The 13,660-nt window shown below is 46.7% G+C and overlaps 1 protein-coding gene across 2 annotated transcripts in view; it reads right to left on the reverse strand.

Annotated features, from left to right (window-relative positions):
• LOC120372003 (motilin receptor-like) overlaps nucleotides 1-5,072 on the reverse strand; it is a 31,413-nt gene extending 26,341 nt beyond the window's left edge. For both annotated transcript variants that reach the window (XM_039488630.1, XM_039488631.1), the window contains exons 1-2: nucleotides 4,957-5,072; nucleotides 158-280 (exon numbers count right to left, since the gene is read on the reverse strand). In XM_039488630.1, coding sequence (XP_039344564.1) covers nucleotides 158-280; nucleotides 4,957-4,996 — 163 coding nt within the window. In that variant the 5' untranslated portion in view covers nucleotides 4,997-5,072. The remainder of the gene's footprint in view (nucleotides 1-157; nucleotides 281-4,956) is intronic.
• Nucleotides 5,073-13,660: the final 8,588 nt, after the last annotated feature.

The raw sequence follows: 13,660 nt of genomic DNA on the forward strand, positions 1-13,660 counted from the left end.
AACGTGACTAAATGAAGTAAAACGTACTAACCTTAAATCTGTAAGGGCCCTTCTTTGCCTTTTCTGTCTCACCTCCCTCTTTCCACCTTTTCTTTGTGTCTGACCTAGCGTGATATAAAATGTAGCTGGTTAGCCTGGTCTCAAGCCAGATCCTTACCTAGCATTTTGACAGTTTGCTTGTGGTACTTTTCTCTGCTTGCGGCCTGAGGTCCTCTCAGCTTGTGCCTGGTTCGCCAAAGCTTTCCACAGATGAGTCCATAGAGCAGAGTCAGGCAAAGCACTGGTAGGAAAAAATAAATGGTTGAAACCCAAGTCATTGTTTCTAAAAGCCCTGTGCGGGCTGAGCGTTCTATGTAATTGCACTCCTTGGCTTCATCAGGCAGGCTTCCATTGCGGTGTTCCACACCAAACAGGAACAGAATTGGGCTGGCAGTCAGGAGAGCCCACCCCCATAAAGAAAGGATGACCCTTTTCACCCTGCATTTAGTGATTGTCGTTTTGGCTTTCAAAGGAAAGCATATTGCAAAATACCGCTCGACACTCAAAGTGGTGATGTGCAAGATGGTGCAATATGTGCAGGTTTCACTGAGGTAAAATAAAAATTTGCAGAGGAAATCCCCAAATATGTATGGTTTGTATTTCCAAATCCTGTACAAATCAGAAGGCAGACCAAGGAAAATCAGAATGTCAGACAATGCCATGCTGGATAAATACATGTTAACTGTAGTCCTCATTTCCTTGTATCTTTTGAAAATGAATAGTGTTAGCAAATTCCCAGTGATACCCAAGAAAAACAAGATGCTGGAAATTATAGTCACAGGCACCAGGACATGAATATCAAATAAAGAAAATGACTGCTCTTCATAGTAGTCTGTATCATTTTGGAAATAGCTGTAATTTGAGAAGGAATCCATGTCTGGTCTCAAAAGAAATGGTAGTGCTGGCTGCAGATCATTTGGTATCATCAGAGTGATATCAGGCGCCCAATTATCTCCTTTAAAGATCAATTTTAAAACAAAAACTCAAAATAATTATCATCAAAATATTGGTTGGATATAACTGAATATGGCACTAGCCACTGGTCTGTTGCGAGAGAGAGAGAGGCTATTGTTTACGATACCAAACATTTTGGAATTAGAAAAAAAAAATTGAAAATGTACATTTTTTACTGTTTGCTTTACACTGCTTCAAAATAGCATTTGTATCTTGACAAGTCCACCCAGGGTATTTCTTGAAAGATGAAGATGGAGCCAATGTGGATGCAAATAGATACAATCCATCTTAACAGGCAGCGAGACGTGGACTGAGAAAAAACATTGTTTACCTCTGCGAAAGTTTGCCAAAATTTAAGAATTTGCAAGTTACAAAAGTTCAGACCCTTTCTTAACCAAGAAGCGCGCCTTTCTAAAGAACCCTCCAAAGCAGTTGGCTTTACAGGTGGTCTTTGCCATAGGCAGCGAGACGGTAAGCTTCGTTTGCAATATGGAACATAAATTCTAATGATGCAGAATCTGAGCAAAACATTCTTTTTACTAGCAGGTCCCCAGCCAAGTGTAGACGTCTGACGTGTCACAATTTCTGAGGAAAGCATTTTGGGTACTTTGATCTTTTAGTGCACTTCCTGTGGAGCATGGACATTACACAGACTTTTATAATAATCTGTCTTCCTCCTCTTCCATTTACATACAGTTAATGACATATCATTTAATACTTAAGGAGAAAAATAGAGTGAAGCCTAACTTGTGGAAAGTAGTCATAGCTAACAGGCAGGTTAAAGCGCTCTTTGATACTGGAAACTTAATGACCACTCAGGATAATTATGTAATTTTCCATTGGCCTGTATATAGAACTGCTGTGTTTATTTAGGGCCTTTTCCCCTACATCTCCTCCACAACATATGCTTCACAGTGAGAGGTCTGGACTGAACGTGTCTTAATAAGATAATCAAGTGAGGTGGAAACACGTTTGTTTGGACATCAGGTTAAAAAATGAGACAGTGTCACTTTGATTTACTTTTAACTTCAGAAAGGATCAGTAATTATTTACTAAATGATTGTGGGGTGGGGGAGGTGTTGGTAGAGCTGTACAAAACATAAAGGAAGCCATTAGCAGCTGACTCAGGGAGACTTTTAAAGAGATTTCATTCTTCACAGCTAGAAGAGAGCCATTATGCTAAATATCAGAGCTATTGTACGCTCCATGTGAAAACAGGATGCTTCACTGAGTAATCTGAGGGAATTCTGATATTCCCTGTAAATTCAAGATCAGAGAGCAGGGAAACAGAGATCCCAGAAGAGAATAAGTCTGTTACATTCATTTCCTTCATAGTGTTACTGTTTTTGATTTGTTCTTGTCCTAACGCCTGTTCAAGGTGGGCTATTAAAATGTATTGCACAATAGCTCAGTAGTTGGGTTGAAAGGTGCATGTCCAGCATGGCTAATTCCTTAAAACTGCAGAGCTGTGGGTTTGCTTACAGGAAGCCTTCCAGTGTGACTTCAGCAGGAGTTTAGGTGCCTAAAGATGCATATAGGCAACTAGTGGGATTTTCAAAAGTGTAGATAGGCACCTAACTTCCACTGCTTTCAATGGAAGTTAGATGCCTAAATAGCTTTGAGGATCTGGGTCTAGGCACCAAATGTCCTTTTAAATCAATGGGTATTAGGCAGGGCCCTATTGAAAACCCTACTAGGTTTTCGGCACCTTTAGGCATCTAAATGCCTTTAAAACTCTGTCCCCAAAGCCCTCATTTCTTATGCTGCATCTACAGCCTCCTGTGAATAGGAGTTCTAAAAACAAGCCACCCTAAATCCTGTGCGAAGTATCATTATCAACACTGCTAAAAGCATCCTATTGTTCCAAAAAGTGATCTTTTGACTGTAGAGTTGTGCTGACTGGATAGTGCTCACTAACTGATCAGCGCTATACACTGTGGATATTCTTTTCTTCTGCCAATACTTACAGTACCTCCAAGTTAGCCAAACACATTCATTTATAAAACTACCAGGAGGACTGGGTGGGTAATGGCTAATCTCCACCCTTCCTGTCTGAATCCAGATCAAGCCTTAGGAATCAAAAGGTATCATCTGAGGGATGCTTGGTTGCTTATGTAGAAGGAGTTTGTGGCTGTCCCAGTGGACCAATAGCTACATTGTGAAAAACATTCCCAAACTCTGTCCCAGTTGTTAGTCTCCATAGAGAAGAACCAGGCTGATGGAAAAGTGAACTAATTGTGCATGCTTAAAAATGGTCTTTCCAGAACAGGATTGCCCTCCCACTGTCTTTGGATAAACAGAGGACTTCAGTTTCCAGGGTTGTTAATGTAGCCCCTTTCACCAGTACAAGATGCATGCTATCAGTCCTTGCTCAAGCTGTCAGCAATGCATTTCCTTTTTATACCGTATGTTAGGAGTGAATGCCAACATGGCAGATGCCCTGATTTTGGCTGCTTTTGATTTAATCCATTGTCTGAGGCCATGTAAAAACTGCCCAGTTTTTGGTGGAGTAGATCCCCCTTTCCTGCCAGAAACATGCTGGTTTTAGTTCAGTGTCTGGGATTAACCTTTAGAATCATAGGGTCAGAAGGGATCACAGGGATCAGCTAGTCTAAGCCCCTACCAAGATGGATGATTTGTTGTGTATAAACTGTCCAAGACAGATGGCTATCCAGCCTCCTTTTGAAAACCTTCAGTGATGGCTGTTCCATGACCTCCCTTAGCAGTCTGTTCCATTGTATTACTGTTAAGAAGTTTTGCCTGAGATTTACTCTAAATCTGCTATGCTGTAGTTTGAACCCATTGCCTCTTGTCCTGCTCCCTGTGGCAAGAGAGAACATCTTTTCTCCATCTTTTTTTACGGCAGCCTTTCAAGTACTTGAAAATCACTATCATGTCCCCCCTTAAACTCCTCTTTTCCAAACTAAACATACCCATTTCCTTCAGCCTTTGTTCATATGGTTTGCCTTATGATCATCCCTTTGATAACCTTTCCAGGTTCTCTGCAAGTTTTCTATACATTGGTGACCAAAACTGGACACAGTACTCCAGCTGAGGCCTAATCAACGACATGTAGCGTGGTACTAGCATCTTCCGTGACTTGCATGCTATGCCTCTGTTAATGCAACCTAAAATTGCATTTGTTTTTTTGGCAACAGCATGGCATTGCTGACTCATGTTGAGGTTGTGATCCACCACAATTCCTAGATCCTTCTCAGCAGTGGTGCTGCCAAGCCAGTTATCCCCTAGGATGTATTTATGCATTTGGTTTTTCTTCCCTAAGTGTAACACCTTACATTTGGCTTTGTTGAATTTCATTTTGTTGGCTATAGCCTTTGTTGTCTTTCCTCTCACCTTAGCAGGATGTTTTTGTGTAATATACTAAGACTTGTGAAATTTAAATTTCTTGGACTACAATGATATAATGCAGCAACCCAAAGAATCTCAGCAGCTGCATTCTCTTTTCATCCAGAACTAATGCTGGTATGTACTGGATACTGGGCTGGCCCTGGAGCTTCTTGTGCCCCGCATGAGACTAGACTGCAGTGCCCTTGCCCCTGTGGGACAAGCAGAGGCAGGAGTGCAAGTAGGGTCATACCCTCCAGTTTGCAGTACTGGCTAGAGATTTTTTAGCAGGTACAGGGTACTGGAAAGACTTGGGGCTTCTCTCCCCCACCCCCGGAGGGCATTAATTCTTTAAATGGCTTTAACAGCACAATACATATGCTAACAAACTTAAACAAAGGCTTTGCTTAAGTTTGTTAGCATGTGTATTGTGCTGTTACCTTGGTCAGGAGTCCTCAAGAGGGGGCGGGGGGGGACGGGACACGGACGGAAGGCATTTAAACAGTGTTTTTCATTCTGTTTCTCCCCATTGGTCTGAATTATCCCACCATGACATCCATAATGTAATGCATCACATCAAGTCCAAATCATTAGAGGAACGCCTCTGCTTGCACTGACCAGATGATGTTTGGATTCTGATGTCATCCCAGTTCTGCATGAGGATCAGGTGTTGTCCCCAGTGTATGTAGAATTCTTCTTTGCAGCCAAACTAGTCTAACATGCATTTTGTTAACTGGAACTGGAGCAGCAAAACATAGAAAACAAATGCCTCATTTTCCAGCTTTGTGAGTGAGAGAACTATAAGTGAAGCTTATAATGCCAGACACTGATGGCCTTAAACCAGGTGCCTCAGGAATCTGCCAAGAACTTTGCTGAATAAAATATGTTCCTCGTCTTAGCAATGGAGCTAGGACTTATCACACATCTGCCCGCCTTTATTTGAATGAAGCTCCTTCTGATCTGACAGCTGAGGCATTGTCAGTTTCATCCAGAACAATTTACAAACTTGGAACCTAGTCCTGAAAACCCTTAATCATTTGATCAATCCCATTGAAGACAATGGGACTATTTGCATGACTATGGACCACTTTTGTGGGCTGGTAAGAGTTTCAGGACTCTGTTCCTATAAAGGAAGTTGAATCCCCCATTGAAATGCAATGTTTGGGTTGGTACAATATGATAAAACAGGTTAGGATACAGTTCTACTTAAAATTTGTCTTTTAATAAGTCATACATATGCTGAAATGGCGCCTCACCCAACTCTCATATTCCATATAAACAGACTGGGGGGAAAGTGGGTAGTTAAGCATGTTGATGTTTGTATATACAAAGGGAGGTGTCAGAGGGGATGGGGAGAGCATGGGGGCCCTGGGCTGAGGGCGGGGTGGGGAGGAGTCACATGAAGGGAGGGGTGGTCATGTGCCTCCCCCTTGTGTTCCTCCCATGACTGCAGTACCATCAAGAAATGTTTTCTACTTGCACCACTGATGCAGAGGACAGATATTGATAGACATTTTCATTGACAAACTTAAAACAACAGCTCCCAGTTGTACCATCTCCCATGCTGATTTCCTAGGTAAAATCTGGGCATAGAGCACCCAGAGCTACTCTCCCTACTTGGAGCTCCAGTGGAGGAGTGTCTGTATGGGGTTAAGGAGGTGATGGGAGAGAACAGATGCTGTATGAGAGCCAGGTGAATAGCAGAGCTGCATTTGTGTGGTTACTCATCAGGTGGTTGTTGCCATGCTTTGAAAAGTCACACATCATTAGCACATCTGAGAACATTCATTTTGCATTGAAATTAAAATGATGGTGAGTGTTTTGACTCCTGGTAATAACTTAAATTCCTTCCTATCTACCTTCCAAGGATTTCCTCAGCAATGTACATGGTAATCCACATTCTTTGCAGTTCAGTTCCTTGCTTTAACTTGGTTTTCAATGTCAAGAATACATTCCATAGCAAAAACCTGTCATCAAGGCAGAACACTGTAAGGCTGTGAGTGCCAGTATGCTTTCATCTAGTGGAGGGGATGAAATGACATGAGCCCAGGGATCTAACTGCAGCTCGGTTTGCATGATCAGGAACTATGGGCTTAATCCTGCTTCCCCTGAAATAACTGGAAGTTGTTACATTGATGTCAATGGGAGTTGATGGTTTCAAACACTGGCTGGGAGGGGGAAAAAAGGATGAGGGTAACAGCAATAAGATCATGATGTGGCTTTTGCTGCTAATACTCATGTTGTGAGATTATGAAAAAAAAATTAAAGCAATGCCTTAAGTACAGTTGCATTTTCTCCTATATAGTTGTTACAAACAAACTCCCCTCAACATTGAATTGCAACAGTTACAGCTGTTGCCAGTACTAGTAACAGGGCCGGCTCTAGACCCCAGTGCGCCAAGCGCGCGCTTGGGGCGGCATTTTGCCGGCAGGGCGGCAGCCAGCTCCTGCGGACCTTCCACAGTCAGGGCCGGCTCCAGACCCCAGCGCGCCAAGCGCGCGCGTGGGGCAGCATTTTCCCTGGAGGGCGGCAGGTGGGTCCGGCGGACCTTCCGCAGTCATGCCTGCGGGAGGTCCACCGGAGCTGCGGGACAGCGACCTCCCGCAGGCATGACTGCGGAGGGTGCGCTGGTCCCGCGGCTCGGGTGGACCTCCCGCAGACATGCCTGCGGATACTCCACCAGAGCCGCCGGACCAGCGAACCCTCCGCAGCTGCAGGAGGTCCACTGGAACCGCGGGACCGGCAGATCCTCCGCAGTCATGCCTGCAGGAGGTCCGCTGGTCCCCCGGCTCCGGTGCACCTCCCGCACGCATGACTGCTTGGGGCGGCCAAATTGCTAGAGCCGCCCCTGTCTGCAGTCATGCCTGCGGGAGGTCCGCCGGAGGCGTGGGACCAGCAGACCCTCCGCAGGCACGTCTGCCAGAGGTCCCCCCGGAACTGCGGGACCGGCGACCGCCAGACCACGCCCCGCGGCATGCCGCCCTGCTTGGGATGGCGGGATTCCTAGAGCCGCCCCTGACTAGTAATGAAATATCATGTACTGCTGTAACAGTGAAGACAAGTGATCCAGTGGTTAATGTGCTCGACCTGGAACATTGGAGACCAACTGTATTTAAGTCCTTGCCTGGCTACAGGCTAGCCTGTGTGACCTCAGGCTAGTTAACTAGTCTCCCTGTGCCTCAGGCCCCTCTATAAGAATCATAAGGCTGGAAGGGACCTTGTGAGGCTAATTAATCCAGCTCCTGTGCTGAGATACAGCAGAGTAAACCTAGACTTTCCCAGACAGCTGTTTGTCTATGTTGTTCTTAAAAAAACCTCCAGTCACAGGGATTCAACAGCCTCCCTCAGAAGCCTATTTCTATACTTAACTAGCCTTCAAGTTAGAAAGTTTTTCCTAAAATCTAACCTAAATCTACTTCACTGCAGATTAAACGGATTACTTTTTGTCCCACATTCAGTGCTGTGGAGAACAATTGATCAGTGTCCGCTTTACAACAGCCCTTAACATTGGTGAAGATAGTTAACACAGGGTTAGGCAACCTATGGCACATGTGCCGAAGGCTGCACAGGAGCTGATTTTCAGTGGCACTCACACTACCCAGGTCCTGGCCACTGGTCCGGGGGGGACTCTGCATTTTAATTTAATTTTAAATGAAGCTTCTCAAACATTTTGAAACCTTATTTACTTTACATACAACACTAGTTTAGTTATATATTATAGACTTATAGAAAGAGACCTTCTAAAAACATTAAAATGTATTGCCGGCATGCGAAACCTTAAATTAGCGTGAATAAATGAAGACTCAGCACACCACTTCTGAAAGGTTGCCGACCCTGAGTTAACAGGTCCACCCTCACTCTTTTATCATTTTTGTTGCTCTCCCTGGGCTTGCTCCAATTTGGCCACATGTTGCCTAAAGTGTGGTGCTCAGAATTGGAGCTACTGTAGTATTTCACCTGAGGCCTCATCAGACTGGGACAATTACCTCCCCTGTGTTACCATATGCCTGTTAATACAGCCCAAAATGATACTAGCCTTTTTCATAGTTGCATCACATGATTGTCTCATATTCCATTTGTGATCCACTCTAACCCCCAGATCCTTTCCTGCAGTACTACTGCCTAGCCAATTATTCCCCAGATATGGGGATAATAGCACTTCCCCACCATATAGGGCTGTTGTGAGTTGCCCAGATGCTGCAGTAATGGGGTCAAATAAGTGCCTACGAGAGTACAGAAATGAGACATTTAGCCAGTCGTCTAATAGGAAAAGGTCTTCCTCAAAGTAAAGCAAAAAAGCCCGCTGAGGGGAAAATTGATAATGCATTCCATTTAGGGGAAATATGTCCCCAACCCTTCTTCCTGTTCAGAACCATTATCCATGCTTCCCAGGAGACTGCGGCTTCAACTTGTGCTGTGGGGTCTCTAAATTTCACACGCTGGTTTGCTTTAGTATATAAATGAACAGACAGCAAGTGCTACATTATACAATATTCATGCTGTCTCCAGGATACAGCCTCTCTTTTTGTACCACTCACATAATTTTCCACAGCTCGTACATAATGTAAGTGGCAAAGGTGACTTTCATGGAAAATTATAAGATAAATAATGATAGTTCGTGCTTTCTTTCTTGTTAAAGTAATACATGAGTAATTAATTAATTAATGGTCTGCAAAGTCTGTGTGAGAGGTGGCCCTGTGCAGAGCTCCACAATGATGTGCATGGCGTCCCTCATCTTTAATATAGAGAGCTGCCTGCTCTGCCTAAATCCAGAGCTAATGATGGAACCGGGTATGCTGGGATTTGTCATTGCCACAGAGCCTGACTCCATAGCAAGAGAAGAGGGCAGCAGTCTTCTCTATTGCCTGCATATTAGGTGTGGGCCTTGGGTTCTTAGCCAGGCTTTCAGCTAGGAAAAGTTTGGAGCCCCAAATCATAGTTTTGTAGGGAAATATTGCTACCCCTTTTGACCTGAGTGGTTAACTAAAATTGGGGTTTAGTGGTTTGTTGTCATTAGGAGAAACTGATGAAAGTGTCACGTATGTCGTTGGTTCCCTGACCACAGTAGAAATCAAATGGCAGGAGACAGTTTATTTCCTCACAGGTCCAACCCTCTTTCCAGCCAGCACTCCAACCAAAAATTCCCTCTTTAGGCTTTTCTCAGGGTCAAGCTATGAGAGCTTATCTTGCTTTTGGCTTGGCTACACTGGAGAGTTGCAGCGCTGGTGGTGGCTTTACAGCGCTGCAACTCACTCACCGTCCACACTTGCAAGGCACATACAGCGCTGTATCTCCCTGGCTACAGCGCTGGCTGTACTCCACCTCTGCCTGGGGAATAACGACTGCAGCCCTGGTGATGCAGCGCTGGTCTGCCAGTGTGGCCACCAAAAGCACTGTTATTGGCCTCCAGAGGTATTCGGAGGTATCCCAGAATGCCTGTTCAGCCACTCTGCTCATCAGTTCGAACTCTACTGCCCTGGCCTCAGGTGACCCGCCCTTTAAATGCCCTGGGAATTTTAAAAATCCTTTTCCTGTTTGTTCAGCCAGGTGTGGAGTGCAATCAGTGAATCTTTCCAGGTGACCATGCCTCCACACGCCAAACGAGCCCCAGCAAGGAGCAACGGCTGGACCTCATCAGTGTTTGGGGGAGGAAGTTGTGCAGTCCCAGCTACACTCCAGCTGTAGGAATTATGATACCTTTGCGCAGGTATCAAAGGCCATGCTGGAAAGGGGCCATGACCGGGACGTGCTGCAGTGCAGGGTTAAAGTGAAGGAGCTATGGAGTGCCTATTGCAAAGCCCGCGAGGGAAACCGCTGTTCTGGCGCTGCCCCCACGACCTGCCGTTTTTACAAAGAGCTGGATGCGATACTTGGGGGTGACCCCACTGCCAATCCGAGGACCACGATGGACACTTCAGAGCGGGGGGGGAGGAGGAGGAAACCGAGAGTGAGAGTACTGGGGTTGGGGGAGACACCCCAGAGTCCCTGGAGGCATGCAGAGCTCTTCTCAAGCCAGGAGGAAGGTAGCCAGTCACAGCAGCCGGTACTTGGTGGAGGACAAACAGAGGAGCGGGTTCCCGGTAAGCGGCTTTTTATTTTCAGAATGGAAATTTTTCGGGAGACGAGGGAGGGTTCTGCATGCATGCATGAATGCCTAAGTGTGGAATAGCGCATTGATGTGGTCTATCACGTCGTGGTAATCGGCTTCGGTAATCTCGTCAAAAGTTTCAGTCAGAGCGTGGGCAATTTCGCTTGCGCAAGTTTATTGGGAAAGCCACCATGATCCTTGTCCCAGTCAGGCTAACGCGTCCATGCCACTGTGCCGCAAGGGGTGGGGGGGACCATTGCTGCACACAGGCAAGCTGCATAGGGGCCAGGGCGGAATCCGCATTGCTGTAGAAGACCCTCTCGCTCTTCCCAGGTGACCCGCAGCAGCGAGATATCTTCCAGGATCAACTCCTGTGGAAAATGTTGGGAGAGTGTTCAGTGTAGGTGCCCCCTGCAGCTGTTTGCTTTCCCCAATGCACAGAAACCCCAGTACAGCCCTGAAGCAATCAGTCCCCCTTACTCACCATTTTGGGGCTCCTGTGGGTTATGTGCACTCTCTTTGGGATGGGAAAATTATGCTGTTGTGAAGAATGTTACTCCTTCACTGTGTGGGAATAACTGTCTGAGATATAAACAATGCTGCCTCTGTTAAGTGTTGCCTTTTTTGCCTTTCCACAAGCAACCTTGAGTTCTCAGCTGCCTGTGTTATCAACAGCTCAAAGACTCCAAAACCTCCGGAAGAAGCCGCGAAAAAGCAAAGACGACCTGCTGCAAGCAGTTATGGATCACTCTGCCAGAGAGAATCAAAACGTGCAGGACTGGAGGGAAAGGGAAAGCAGGATCTGCCAGAGAAACGCAGCGGCCAGGAAGAAAAGCACAAAGCAGCTGCTAAGCATCCTGGCGCGCCAAGCGGACTCTATCCAGGCGCTCGTAGCCATGCAGACAGAGCACTACCGAGCCTCCCCCCCCCCCGTCCCAAAGCTCTTTCCCTTGTGCCCCAATGTCAGCTCAAAACCCCCTTCCCCAGCATCCAGGTTCTTACTACCACCAGCTGCCTCCAACACCTGTACGTTCACCAACCAGCCCTGAGAACTACGACCCTTAACCTCTGCACTCAACCCCCATCACCATGCAGTATAGGCATCCTGAAGTGCAGCAGTCATTGCACAGCACTCCAGACAGGACATATTCAAACCTGTGACTGCACAGTTCCCCACCCCACCCCCCCTGCCCTTTTAGGTTCCCAAAATGTTGTGTGTCTGTCAATAAAGTTATTTTCTTTTCAATAAATGAATTCTTAGCTTTGAAAACAGTCTTTATTATTGCAGAAAGTCAAAGATACCTTAGCCCAGGAAAGAAACAGGCACTGCAAATCACCTTAGGAAAAACAGATTCCTACTAACATTGTAATCACTGCACTTCACTCCCGTGCAAGGCACCAAACATTACTGTTGGTTTTCAGCCTCAAATTCCTCCCTCCAGGGATCCCTAATCCTTGAAGCCCTTTGCTGGGCCTCTCTAGTAGCCCTGCTCTTTGGCTGTGCAAATTCAGCCTCCAGGCGTTGAACCTCGGCGGTCCATGCCTGACTGAATCTTTCACCCTTCCCTTCACAAATATTATGGAGGGTACAGCACGCGGATATAACCGCGGGGATGCTGCTTCCCCCCAAGTCTAGCTTCCCATACAGAGATCACCAGTACCCCTTTAAACGGCCAAAAGCACACTCCACAGTCATTCGGCACTGGCTCAGCCTGTAGTTGAACTGGTCCTTGCTCCTGTCAAGCTTCCCTGTATACAGTTTCATGAGCCACGGCATTAACGGGTAAGCGGGGTCTCCAAGGATCACAATGGGCATTTCAACGTCCCCTACTGTGATCTTCCAGTCTGGGAAAAAAGTCCCTGCCTGCAGCTTCCTCAACAGGCCAGTGTTCCGAAAGATGCGTGCATCATGCACCTTTCCAGGCCAGCCTGTGTTAATGTCAATGAAACGCCCACGGTGATCCACAAGCGCTTGGAGAACCATAGAGAAATACCCCTTCCGATTAACATACTCGGACGCTAGGTGGGGTGGTGCCAGAATAGGAATATGCGTCCCATCTATCGCCCCTCCACAGTTAGGGAAACCCATTTGTGCAAAGCCATCCACAATGTCCTGCACGTTCCCCAGAGTCACGGTTCTTCTTAGCAGGATGTGATTAATGGCCTGCAAACTTGCATCAACACGATTCCAATGGTCGACTTTCCCACTCCAAACTGGTTCCCGACCGATCGGTAGCTGTCTGGAGTTGCCAGCTTCCAGATTGCAATAGCCACCCACTTCTCCACTGTCAGGGAAGCTCTCAATCTCATGTCCTTGCGCCGCAGGGTGGGGGGCGAGCTCAGCACACAGTCCCATGAAAGTGGATTTTCTCATCCGAAAGTTCTGCAGCCACTGCTCGTCATCACAGACTTCCATGACAATGTGATCCCACCACTCAGTGTTTGTTTCCCGAGCCCAAAAGCGGCGTTCCATGGTGCTGAGCATTTCCGTGAATGCCAGAAGCAATTTAGTGTCATACGCGTCAGGTGACTTGCTATCATCGTCAGACTCCTCATCACTTTGGATCTTAAGGAACAGCTCAACTGCCAAACGTGATGTGCTGGCGAGACTCGTCAGCATACTCCTCAGCAGTTCGGGCTCCATTTCCCACAGAAATCACGCTGCACAGAAACCGTTGAGAGAGTCAAGATGGCGCCAAACATGGACGGAACAACAGGGATTGCTGGGATGTGAAGCGATGCATCACGAGGTGTTGGGACAGGAAGCAGAATGACCTGCACCCTCCGCCCCCTTCCCACAACCCACGGCGCCAAAATGGTGCCAAAATGGGACAAGGAGCTCTGTGGGATAGCTGCCCATAATGCACCACTCCCAACACCGCTGCAAATGCTGCAAATGTGGCCACACTGCAGCACTGGTAGCTGTCAGTGTGGCCACACTCCAGCGCTTTCCCTACACAGCTGTACGAAGACAGCTTTAACTCCCAGCGCTGCACACCTGCAAGTGTAGCCAAGCCCTTCGTCTAAGGCTTCTTTGCTACTTTGCATGCTCCTGTGGTGCTTCTGCCTGCTATCACAAACACACAGATGCAATCAATTCAATCCCCTGTCCCGTATTTACCTTCAGCCCCTAGTGAAACTCCTCTGCCCACACAGTTAGTTCAGAGTCTTGAATGGCCTTAAAATTAAATGCAACCTGTGCTTTAGGCACTGGCAACTATTGTTTCAACTATC

Source organism: Mauremys reevesii, linkage group 9 (assembly GCF_016161935.1).
Source record: "Mauremys reevesii isolate NIE-2019 linkage group 9, ASM1616193v1, whole genome shotgun sequence".
Taxonomy (NCBI): Eukaryota; Metazoa; Chordata; order Testudines; family Geoemydidae; genus Mauremys; species Mauremys reevesii.